At 44.0% G+C, this 13,369-nt stretch overlaps 1 protein-coding gene across 1 annotated transcript in view; it reads right to left on the bottom strand.

Moving 5' to 3' along the window:
- PDE8A (phosphodiesterase 8A) overlaps positions 1-13,369 on the bottom strand; it is a 160,082-nt gene that overhangs the window by 24,951 nt on the left and 121,762 nt on the right. Inside the window, exons 12-14 of the mRNA XM_008959571.5 lie at positions 4,986-5,063; positions 670-740; positions 80-244 (exon numbers count right to left, since the gene is read on the bottom strand). Of these exons, the coding sequence (XP_008957819.4) occupies positions 80-244; positions 670-740; positions 4,986-5,063 (314 nt within the window). The remainder of the gene's footprint in view (positions 1-79; positions 245-669; positions 741-4,985; positions 5,064-13,369) is intronic.

Genomic DNA, 13,369 nt, shown 5'->3' with positions numbered 1-13,369 from the left:
TCTGTTTAAGTGAATAACCTCTGAGAAAACAACCAAGAACAGACAGGCTCTAGCCAAGAGTCTAGTCAAATATACTTACAGACATTAAGCCCCCAACAAGGTCATTGGCATGGGGATCATCATCTTTAGCACCAAACTGTGGTGAATATAACTCAGTGGTTCTTAGAATTTCCAGCACACGGTCTAGGGCTTCTGTCACAGGCATGGGACTACTTTCCTGGGCAGCATTGATAATATTGATTACCTACATTATGGAAAGAAAATACTTGAGTTTCATAACCTTAAAAACAGTGGGAAAGCCAGGCATGGCGGTGCGTGTCTGTAATTCCAGCTACTCAGGAGGCTGAGGTGGGAGAATTCCTTGAGCCCAGGAGTTTGAGACTAGCCTGGGCAACAGAAATGAGAGAGCACATCTCTAAAAAACAAATAACAGCAAAAACAAAACAAAACCCAACAGGACTCAGTCTGGCCATAGTACTTAATACTAACTTAAGACTAGTTAAAATGCCCATGTCACACATCCTCTCTCTTCAGAGGAGGCTACTAGCACCACACAACTATGACAGCATGCTCATTACTGCGGGTCCCTGTTTCTTCTCATTGGAAATGATCCTTGGGGAGAACAAGGAGTATGTGTGCTCAATGGAGACAGACCACAAACTGCTTCACCTTGGTGATGGGCGCCTCAATTGTCATGGAATGTATCCGGGCCATGGAAGAGTGTCGTCTCTGGCTGGAAACTGTGGAGAAAGGGATGCACAAATCAGGGCGTGCACAACCCTGGGCACCTGTCTTGACAGCAGAGGGCTCAGTGTGCTCGGCTGCATGATGAAGGGGCAGGATAGAACTGAGTTTGCTGAGCTTCCTTCCCATCTTAACAAGCCTGGGGTTCTGGCATAACCAATTCTGTTTCCTTCAGTTCTAGGCACTAGAATGCACATATGCCCCCATGGACTGAACTTCTGATGTCACAGGCCAGAGAGAAAACAGAGGAAACAATCTAGCAAGCCAAAGTCAAACAGCCTCTTTTTGTGTCTATGACAATAAGCCTTTATAATTACTTAGCTTGCCATTCTCTAGGAGTAAAAATGTTCTGGAAGACAATGCCACACAATGCTCTTTGTTTCATATATGGCAGGAGCAATACATTCAACTCACCAATAACTGAAATACACAAATTTCTGGTTAAATTTTTCAAGGTACCCTCTGGTGCTTCCCACTGTTATGTTTAATCTAGACTGATTAGGTAAATATCTTCAATGAGGCAGGCAGCAATTCTTAGGCTCTAAAGTTTGTTAATTTCTGTTGTTCCTGTCAAGATATGGTTCCTTTGGGGTGAGGAGAAGCCCGGGCAATATAGGCAGAAAAAAAGTTAACATCCAGTCCTGGGTATCTCCACGAACAATCCTATCAGGCTAAATGCTGCTTCCCAAAGACGTTACAGGACCAGGGGCTGTCCCAGAGACTGATGTGTCAACCTCATTTTACCAATGAAGAAACTGAGGCCCAAGGAGAGACACCGTCCAAAGTTAACCAATTCAGGGGGTCTCAAATGTTTTAAATTTGGGGGCCCAACTAAACTTCTTAAAATTTTGGTGATTATAGGATTGCCAACTTTCCATTTTACCCAACAAGGTCATTAAACCAAAAATAAAAACTCCTATTTTATCACTGTCATAAAAGGACTTGTTTTCATTTAAAAATAATTGATATATGCTTGTAACAAACAACAGAGATCTATTGTACAACATGGTAACTACAATTAATAACAAGGTATTCTTGAAAATTGCTAAAGGTAGATTTTAAGTGTTCTCACCACAAAAAAAATGAAAGTGTATGAGGTAATACACATGTTAATTAGCCTGATTTAGTCATTTCACAATGTACAGATAGGTCAAAACATCATATATATGATAAATACACATAATTCTTGTCAATTAAAAATAAAGGAATTAGAAAAAAATCAAACAGAGCAATAAGGTAAGAAAAAAAGTATAAAGATTGTCATGACTGTGTATACAGAAAGCCCAGAAGAATCTATAAATGCACTCCTCTTCTTTTACAGTGAGTAAGTTTACCCAAGCTCCTAGATATACAAAGTCAATATACAAAAATCAGTTGTATTTCTATAACTATATACAACAAGCAATTGGAAATTTAAACAAGTAACACCACTACAATAGCATAAAAAACCATCAATACCTAAGAATAAATCTAATTAAAGATTTGTATGATTTCTACAACAAAAATGTAAAACACTGCTGAGAGAAAACAAAGACAGCCTAAATAAATGGAGACATAGCATGTTCATGATTTGAAAGACTCACCATTATTGAGATTTCAATTTTCCCTGAAGTGATCTACAGATTTAAGGCACTCTGAAAACAAATCCCAGGAGGATGTGTGTATAAACTAAGAAGCTCATTCTAAGCGTCACATGGAAATGCAAAGGACCTAGAACGGCCAAGACACTGAAGAAGAACAGCTACCTACTACCAGGTATCAGATATCAACACTTACTATATAAGTAACTGATTGTGATATTGGTGCAAGCGTAAACAAACAGAACAGTGGAACAGAATAGAGTCCAGGAACAGATCACATATTCGTAGTAAGCTGATTTATAATAATGGTGCTACTGCAAAAGATGTTTATTCAATATGGTGATAGACCAGTTGGATTTCCCCAGGGTCAGGGGCAGTCATCCTTGATCTCTACCCTCACCAGATATAAAAATTTAAAATGGATCAAAGACCTAAAACAAAAGATAAAACAATAAAACTCCTAGAAGAAAACAAGGGAGAATATTTTCACGATCTTGGGATAAAGAACGATTTCTTAAATAGGACATAAAAAGCACAAGTAATAATAGAAAACCTGATAAAATAAATTTCCTTAAGAACCTCTGCTCTTTGATTAAGAATCAAAAGATATGATTTAGAGGGGAGAAGGCAAACAACAGACTAAAAAAATATATTTGTGATACACAGATAACCCATATCTAGACAATATACAGAATCCCTACAAACCAACAGGATATACAACCCAATTATAAAAATGGGCAAAAGACCTGAATGACACTTCAGAAGAGGATTATCCAAATGACCAATAAAAAGGTGCTCAACTTCAGTCATAAGGAAAATTAAAATTAAAACCACTGGAGTGGCTAACATTTTAAATTCTGGTATTACCAAGTGTGGGAAAACATGGAACAACTGGAACTCTCACAGATGAGTGAGGAGAGTAACATGGTGCCATATGTTGGAGCTATTATTGGAGAATAAAACTGGGGAGCACCATTTGCAGCTGCTCTAAGGCCTAGCAGTCCCACTTCTAGGGAGAGATGAGCATATACATCCACAAAAAATGACCTGCATAAAAATGTTCATGGCATTCTTATTCTTAGCAGCCTCAAAATGGAAACAATAAGAAGATGTGTACACAAATTGTGGTATATTCCTATAACGGAATACTACTGAGCAATCAGGAAGGAACTATGACATACCTAACAACATGGAAGAACCTCGAAAACATGAAAGTGCAAGAAGCTAGACACGACACAAACAAGCCATACTGTACGATTCCAATTCTATGAGGCACAAGGAGAGGCCTAATTAATTTACGGTGCTAGCAATCAGTGGTTGCTTCTGCATGGTTAATGATGTGTTTGTGTGTGTGGATTTTCTATATCTATTTTGGGTGGTGATTACATGAGCATACAGAATTGTCAAAACTCACTGAAATGAAACAAGTGAATTTCATTGTATATAAATTATAACTCAAAAATCATAAAAAGTTATAAGAAAAAGATGTTTATTAAAACACAGAAATATACCAAGGAATCCAAAGGATCAACAAACATTAGCATGTGGTGAGTGAAGACTGTTCTGGGCAGGGACCTCAGCCCTGCTCTGTGCTGCTCCAGGACTGCAGAGGGTCTGGGACTGTAATCACGACAGCTACAATGAAGATGACGATGGCAGCTAACACTAACTGAGTCCCTACCCTTACTTACCAGGCACCATACACACTCATTGAATCCTCACACAATCCTCTGTAGACAGCAAATTATCCCCACTTTACAGATAAGGCAATGGAAACACAGAAGTCCACCCTCAAAGCTACACAGAGAGTAGATGAAGCTGGGACTTGGACTGAGGTCATTCTGACACCAAAGCTTACAGTCTTCCCATAACCCCATACCGCTTCCTCACTGGCACCACCCCAATCCTGCCCTCAAAGCAGGGGTGTAATCTGTATGGTCTTTCCAGTGCAAGGAGTACACAGCATGTCATCTGGGCCTTACAACAAATCTGTGAGGGATGAGAGGGTGGCATTTGATCCCTACTGTATAATCTTAGCTGATATCACCTTGGAAAAGTTTGTCTTTTGAACCAGTACAACCAGCTCTGTATCCTTCTGTATTCATTTTTGGGCCAAAGAATGTATACAGCTAGCAGCAATACCTGCCTCCACACTCTGTATAAACAATGTTGATTACATTTCAAAAACTAAGTCATTCAGACCATGCACTTACATATTCTTTTTAAAAAGTATATTTCAATTAGAACTTAAATATTTGCTGAATAAGGGTCTTTCACAATTCCAAAATCGAGCTCACTTCTCTCTAAAAGTTTCCATGGCAAACTGCAAACCACGATAGATCTTTAAGAATTACCAAATTCAAACAATTATAGCAGATGAATTGACATCTTCTGCTGTTACAGTTTAGAAAAGCAAGTATAGAATATATGGGAAATGTATCTTCTTCCTTTTCTTTATTTTCTGATTCCATTAAAAGGCTCAGAATGGAGCCCATTGGCAGGAGTCCACAGAGAGGGAGAAAGGGAACACTAGTTTCCAGAGGGTTCCCTCCTCTCCCAAGAATTGGAGGTAGACAGGATGAGCCTGGGCAAGGCAGGGCAGGGCTCCATGTGTTCAACAGTGATTTGATCACATTTTTTTCTCTTGTCTTTGTCACTCACCTTCAGTTGCACGGGAGGCAACAGCTTTGACGTCTAGTGAGCCTTTTCTCCTGTCTTTATGTTTGCCTGTCTGATTATCTGTAGAAACAAATGATAAATCACCCTTCAAAGATATTTAAACAACATATTAAGGAAGGTTACCAATCTAAAATTTTTTTAAAACTCTCAACTTTAAATGTTTTAAATGCCACAAAAGTAAACACAGTACAGAGATGAAGACTATGAGAAACCAGTTTTATGGGGGTAGAGTTTCTCAAAATGTCCCACCAGGTGCACAGATAAACAAGGGCTTTACAGTTCCAGATTATGTAATTACAGAGTCCCAAGACATAAAGTGACAACTGATAGAAATGACCTCAGGAGAATTTCTCCTATTATATTTCTATATAATTAAATAAAATGATGGGAAAATTTTGATCCCCACTCATCTTGCCCTAAAGAAAAAAAATCTTTTATTTTCTCTACAAAATAAGGACTACAATATCCCAGAGAAAACATTCTTCTCTTTCCTAGGGTAGTATGGTGAACACTGTTTGAGGTATATTTCAAATGATAGTTCATCTGCCTCCCTTTCACCCCCTCTTCTCTACGAAGGACACACTACTCTCCTAGGCTTCAAACGGGGACTGTCTTTGACTCTTCTCTAATCCTGACCCCCAAACCAATCACTGACAAGGCAACTCTGACTTACCTTCCTGACCCCTTCTCTGTGCACCTGCTGGGTACCATGCATCCCCATTTCACAGACAAGGAAACTGAGAGCTGCTTTGCAGATGAGTGCATAGCAGGGTGGGCGCTGAGCTCAGCTCTTCCCACAGCCATGGAGTAGCTTCTCTGCCTTGTCTTGGCTTCCTCACTTGGAACTTCTCTCCCTGCTCATGGACAGGATCCGAATGCAGGCCCTTAGCACTTCCTTTGCACCATCGAGAAGGCTCTTCACCTGCTCTTTGCTTCTTTGCCCAATTAAACTAAATCCTCTTCTCTGTGGGCACTAAAGAGTGAATGTGTCAAGGTCACCAACGACCTCCTTTTTGCTAAATCTGAAGGCTACAACTCAATCCTTACCTGACCTGACTTGATTGTGGTACTAGACACAACTGATCCCTTTCTGGACACTTCTGTTTGCGGAGTCCACACTCTCCTGGTTTTCCTTCCACTTCTTACTACTCCTTTCTAGTTTCTTTCATGATTTCCTCTTCCTCAGTACCCCTGGTGTTTCCAAAGGTGGTTTTTCAAAAGGTTCTATCCTTAGCCCTTCTCAGTCAACAAAACCTCCTTGGGAGATCTCATTCTACCTATACTTTTAATTAATTCCTATGTTGCCATCTTACCCCAGGCCTCTCTCCTGAGCTCCAGACTTACATCTTAACTTACCATTTACCACCTCACTTAGACACTCCTCAGGCACTGCAAATGAATTCATTATCCACCATGAAGTCCTTATCATTCTCCAAATCTGCTCTTTAACCCAGATCACTGAACAGCATGTACCATAAGGTAGACAGAAGTCATCCATCACTTCTCCCCTCCCCTCTCCTTCCACTGGGTCAGCCAAATCTAAGGATTCTACCTCCTAAACACCTCCAGTCTATCCCCTGCTCTATCCCTGTCCAAGCTCAGACATTTGTCATCCTCCCTGGATTAATGGCCTCCCAGATTGGTTCCAAAACACCAACCTTACCCCTTTCAACTTATTCTCTGCAGGCAGCCAAGCGATCGTTGTAAAACAAAAATCCAACCAGATCTCTCAATCAAAACACTTCAATGGCTCATCCTTGTCTTTAGGATAAGATTCAAACTCCTCAGTGTGGCACCCAGAGTCCTATGAGGTCTGCACCTCCTATCTCTATCCACCTTGAACTATTTATGATTTGTTAATTTGCCTCCCAAACCTCTATGATTTGGGACAAACCACTTACTTGGAAATGTGCCTCTCCCCTGCCACCTTCTTCGCCTAGTTACCTCTGATCTTCTTTGAAGATGCAGTTCAGGTATCCTAACTTTTGGGAAACCCTCCCTTAAAGTCTCTCCACACCACCCCAACAGTGCTGGGTAACAGCCTGCTTTATTGTCTTGCCTTCTTGCCTTCCTTGCTAACATGAATGACTTGAGGGCAGGGACAGTTTTTCCTGTCTTTCCTAGGTGACCAGCACTGTGCCTACCATCTGCTGGAAGAAGCATATGTGTATAGAAGCTCAATAAATACACATCTGCTTCACCAAAAACCTGCACCTTCCTGTGCACAAATCAAAGTTCTGTTAAATCAGCCACTGTGGCTCCCCTACTCAAAATCCTTCAGCGTCTCAGAGATAAAGAACTTCCTGGCATTCAAGGACAGGTAAGGATGGCCTGCAGCAGCCTGCCTTTCATCTCTCACTGTTTCCCATGAATGTGCTGCATCAGCACAACTGCTCCGCCTTCCATCTCTGGAACAGCCTTGACACCGGCTCCTTCTGTCTGAGACACAACACTGCACCCTCTCTCCAAGTGTTCATTCCTTCAAATTTCCCCTCTTCTCAACCACATGGAGCTGGAAATGTGTCTCCTTCCTCTGAGCTTCATGATGAGTAATGTCCACATAGCCACCTGATGAGCCTGGGCTGAGAACTTATGATTATTTGTTCCTTCATTCTTATTTTATTCCACTCAACAAACCTTCACCCACCATGTGTGATGCCCTAAGCTAGGCATTAGGGAGGTGAAAATGAATGAGGTATAGTCCATGAACTCGAAAGGAGATGGTCAGTGGGGAAAAGGGTGGGTAAACTAGGAGTTACAGTAATAATTCTGAAGTTCAGGAGGAGCCTGGAGGGGAAATGGCAGATTCTCAAGGGAGTGGGGGCAGAAAGGAGATGGATGGAGTCTTGTAGCTGCAGCCAAGATGAGGAGGAGAACGACAGCATTTCCAGGAGGAGGAAACTGCTTGTGCAGATGGAGCAGTGTGGCTGGAGAGGAGCAAGCAGCAGAGGGTGTATGAAGGACGCACTGTGAAAAGTGGAGGGAGACTAACCAGGCTTTAATTTCTACTTGACTGTTTCAAAGTTACTTTATGTAAATACAAGATCCTCTTGTTCCCAAAAGCCCTGCTAAGCTCACTGCTCCCCTAGTCCCTGTAGCACGTTATAGATGATTCTAGCAATTTTCGCCCAGTGGGTAGAGATGGACCACGTCTCCACCCTGTCACCCCAGCACCCAGCTCTCAGAAGCTCTCCTCAGGGAACACCAAGAGGTTGAAGATGAAGTGTGAGGCTAACATCCCAATGAGACTACCAGCTCCTGAAGGCGTGCTGCGCCCAGGGCCTCATGCTTACTGGGTGCTCAGAAAACACATACTCATCCTGAGGTATCGGGCCTGCCAGTGGAGAGAACACTAACTAGGCCTCCATAGCCAGGGCTTGGGCTCAGGATCACCTGCAACTTCATGTCTCGGGCTCAGGATCACCTGCAACTTCATGTCTCTGCTCTTGGCTTCCTGTTCTGTAAAATAGGGTCCATAAACTCTGCCCACCCTTTCAATACAGAAAAATTAATAGCATTTCCTTGACCTGCTGGGTAAATCCAGGAAACCCTGGAAAAACAGTGGGGGTGATGAGAGAGGGTAACCAATCAGTACCCCTCAAAAACAGCAGCTTCCTCCAACTCGCATTAGCCCTGCGGCCTGGAAGTATGAGCTCCAGTTTGGATATGAGGAAGTCCAGACCCCAGTATTTTATGTGACTTGCCCAAAAGTCATTCTGCCGGGACCACAGCAGACTGTCGGAACATCTCCTCAGGCACTATCAACAAGCATTTGCAGAGCACTTACTCTGCAACGGGGCCACCTCCAAACTGCCAAGCCCACAGGACTCTCTGCACATGGGCCTCTGGTAACTACCTCTTCCTCCCAAGAAAGCTCACTTTCTCCAGGCGCAGACCAAATCTCCCAAGTCTTTTCAATGATCTATGAGGCCTCTAACAATGGCCCCAGCCCTGGTAGCCCATGAGAACACCTGCAAAGTATGAGGCCTGGGCTCCATTCCATACCACCTGAACAAGAACTAGAGCCTGTCACATTACTGGCAAGGCCTGTCCTGACCACCTCATCCCCTGCATGCCCAATCCCCTGGCTTTATTCTTCTCCACAGAACTTAGCACCATCTGATATACTGTATGTTTATTTGCTTACTGTTTACCTCACCCCCAGCTAGAAACATATCTTGCAAGCAGAGACACAACTGCACTGAGTTTGGATGAATGATGAATGAATGAATTCATCCTGCTCCTCAGTGCTCCCCTGGCCATTATTCACGTCTATTATTGCTGGACTCCTTTCTTGGTACTCAGTCTTCCTGCCTCACTTTCTCTCTTCAGAAGAGTTGGCCCAGGGCCAAAAGTTTTGGCTTATCACTTCAGATGTGGTAAGTTCAAATCTAAACTTACTATCCACTCCCTGTACAAACCTGCTTTCTTACGATTTTATTTGCACTTGTTATTTTAACTAATGTCATCCAGTGGCCAAGCTAGATATCTTGGTGTCATTCTGAAGTCTTCTCTTTATCCCACACAGTAAGCTGGTTCCCAAATCCTACTGATTATACTTAAGTAACTCCTGAATCCAGTCTCTGATTGGGCTCCTGAGGCTGGATTCAGGAGTTACTTTGTCTTCAATCTCTTTTCTCCATGACTGTCTTCCTAAGACCTGACCCTTTCCCATTTACCTATTTATAAAGATTCCCTTGGTCTTCCTCTGCCTACAGGATGAATCCAAACTGGCCTGCCCCAGCCTCGCTTCGCGATGCCTTTATGGGTGCTGCTTCTCCCACCTTGTCCTCTGCATGACCCCTACTTCTCTTCAGACACCAGGTCAACCATCATCATCATCATTGCTGGGAAGCATTCCCCAGCTTTTCTCCAGTGTGGTAGTACAAACCACAGCATATTCAAATTATTTTCTCCTTCCACCAGACAGTGAAACTCATGTTCATTTCTGTATGCTTACAGTCAGGCTCAGGGCCTGACCTAGAACAAGTCAATAGACTGGACAGTTGTCACTACAATTTGGTGTCCTCAGTGAGACAGTGTCACGTGAAAACAACACATGGGCCAGGGAAAAGGGAGCATGTATTGGGATTTTATTACTCTTTTGGATGCCCAGACCCTGAACCTTCCTTCCCATGTCTGGGAGTACTAAGTCCTCTCAGTAGGGGAGGGAGAAGGCCAGAGACTCCACTGCTCCATACCCAGTTAGTGACAGAGTAGGTGACACAGGCCCAGACAAATGAGTGCTTCCTTCCAAGAGTCTGCTTTTGAGTGAGGCAAGGAAGCGAGGTGTGAAGAAGCTATGCTACCCGTGGTGAGAACAGCAACACCCTATAACCAGACCTCAACAGGGCCAGTGGTGCTCAAAGCTCAGTAGTGACAGCAGTGGCCCCCTAAGCACAGTGCTCCTATGGCATGCCTACGGCAGTGGGGACAGTTGCTCGGCTTCCCCAGGTTCCTGCTTCCTTTTCCAAAACTAGTTCTAGAGCTTTGTGGTCCAATCTATAAGCAACCCTATTTCCTTCCAGAAAAAACTCCTTTTCTGCTGAAGAATTGATTTCTGTTGTGTGTAACCAAGGACTTTGGCTGGCCCATGGCCTATAACAGCTTCACCCTGCCTTCTCAAGTGAAGATGGCCAGTTGAGACCTTTGGACATAAAGGTGGTTATGCTGCTAAGGGGGTAGGTAGGATGGGCAAGTGGCTCACCTGGGTGGGATGGGTAAAACTCCTAAGTCAACGGTGACCAAGTAAAACGACCAAATGCCCTGGTACAAATGCAGTTTGGGAGATGCTCCCCCTGCCGAACATTTCCTCTGACTGCATCACTGACTCTGCCTCTCAGTCCCAGCTCTGCCATATCCCGGCTGCCCAACTCTAGGCTGTCTTTCAACTTTTTTCTTTTTTTAGACAGAGTCTTGCTGTCGCCCAGGCTGGAGTGCAGTGGCGCGATCTCAGCTCACTGCAGCCTCTGCCTCCTAGGTTCAAGCAATTCTCGTGCCTCAGCCTCCCCTGTAGCTGGGACTACTGGCACGTGTCACCACACCCGGCTAATTTTTTGTATGTTTGGTACAGACAGGTTTTCACCATGTTGCCTAGGCTGGTCTCAAACTCCTGGGCTCAAGCGATCCACCTGCCTTGGCCTCCCAAAGTGCTAGGATTAGAGGTGTGAGCCACCACACCTGGCTCATTGAACTTTTCTGAGCCTCAGTTTCTTCCTCTGTAATAAAGGAATATAAATAATAGTCATACCTACTTTACAGTGGCTTTTTTTTTTTTTTTTTTTTTTGAGATGGAGTTTCACTCTTGTTGCCCAGGCTGGAGTACAATGGCGCGATCTCGGCTCACCACAACCTCAGCCTCCCGGGTTCAAGTGATTCTCCTGCCTCAGCCTCCTGAGTAGCTGGGATGACAGGCATGCGCCACGACGCCTGGCTAATTTTGTATTTTAAGTAGAGACGAGGTTTCTCCATGTTGGTCAGGCTGCTCTCAAACTCCCGACCTCAGGTGATCTGCCTGCCTCAGCCTCCCAAAGTGGTGGGATTACACGTGTGAGCCACCGCGTCCAGCCCTATGGTACTCTTCTTAAGAGTTAAAAAAAAATGCTTACAACCAAGTAAAAGCCCCCTGTGAACTTGCAGTGTAGGACTCTCCATAACAGGCCCACACATGCTGCTTTCTACTCTGACTCCTCCAGCCCCTGCAATCTGGCTTCTGCCCTTGCCATTCTCCTGAAACGGCATGTCGGCAGGTCACACACGAGCTCTTGAATGCAAAGCACAAGTTTTTATCCATCTCTGGCTCCATATCCCCCTCCCTCCCTATGTGCGCTTCAGCCCTGACCAGTCTTGATGCTTCCCGTTCTCCCCACCTTCAGCTTCAGCAATGCTCTCCAGACTCCCTCCTCCCTCTAACCCCTCTTTCCTGCTTCTGTTTCCTCCTTCTCTGGAGGTAGGTGGTCTCTAGGAATCCACCTTACCCCTCCTTCCTCTCCTTTTCTTGCTGTTCTCTTCCACTGTAACCTCAAAGTTTCCATTCCTCTTTACCATCCCTGGTTTCCATCACTTCCACATCTGTGCTACTTGCTAATGCTTGGCTGGCCAGAAACATTTTCATCTCTAGACCTAACCTCTTTGCAGAACACAGAAGCCAGCACTCAGCAGGTACTCAACAGAAATCTGTAGAATAAATGGGCAAAGGGGTGAACAAACAAACCCACCTGACTGCCCACCAGGACCTCACAGGTAGAGCTCTCCACATTCATCCTCCCCAGCCCTACTGCTACTCCCTGAATCTCCAGGCTCAGAAACAACCTTTTCAAGGACTTTCTTTTCTCTCTCTAGTCCCACACCATCATCACATCTGGCCTCTCTTCTCTCTTCCTACTGTCATCACCTTATTATTCCCTAGCCATTGTTTTCTTTCCTCTCGACCATGGCAATGCTGGTATTCTTCTCTCTGGTGTCTCCTTCCATGTAATCTTACATACATGCTCTAAGAGCTTCTCAAAGCTCAGATGTCATCACGCTGCTCCCTGACTCACAAATCCTCAGACTCCCACTGTCTACAGATGAAAATGGAAACTTCCCACCTAGCATTTAAGGATTCTTATTGACCCAAATACCTCTTTCCCCATTGACCTTTTATATAAGTCAAAATTTAGTACTTGCTTTTTCTGGAACATGCCATGTACTTTCCCCCTTCTATGCCTGTTTTTATTGCTGGAATGCTTTCCCGCTCACATTTCTTTTCTTATTCAAATCCACCTCTCCCTGTCTAGAAGACTACCCACTGCCCTTTCTCATTCCTGCGGATCACTTCTTATCACTTGCTGTGTTCCTTTGTGTCAATGTGTCTCTCTTCTTTTCAGATTAAATCTCTGATTGCTCCTGGGGCACCCATAAAAACTGTGCTTCAGAGCCCTAGTGTCAGTCCTCCTGGATTCAGGTGCTAGCTCTGCCACTTCCTAAATGGAGATCCTTGGGCAGATTACTTAAACTTTCAGTTTCCTTACCTGTAAAGAGAATTTCACCTAAAAATGCTTACCTCCTTGAGTTATTCTAAGGCTTCATTAAAATAAGCTGTACCTAAAGCACTTAGGACAGGTATCTTGTACACATTAAGTGCTCACAAAAATATGTAGTAAATGTTTCTAGAATGAAAGAATGAACTGTTCTGGTAAGGCAGAAAGCATGTCACCAACAGCATGAAGGGAAGTCTTCTCCTCAGAGGCTCTTACAGACCACATGGGCAAGCAGAGCACACTACTCAGGCAAGGCAGGGTGGCACGCCAAGTGTCTACACAGACACTTGACAGAGCACCTCCTGCCTGAATCTGGAGTGGTCCTTCACCATCCCAGCCCAGCCC

This window comes from Pan paniscus, chromosome 16 (assembly GCF_029289425.2).
Source record: "Pan paniscus chromosome 16, NHGRI_mPanPan1-v2.0_pri, whole genome shotgun sequence".
In the NCBI taxonomy this organism is placed as follows: domain Eukaryota; kingdom Metazoa; phylum Chordata; class Mammalia; order Primates; family Hominidae; genus Pan; species Pan paniscus.
This window is presented reverse-complemented; position numbering and strand designations above follow the sequence as displayed.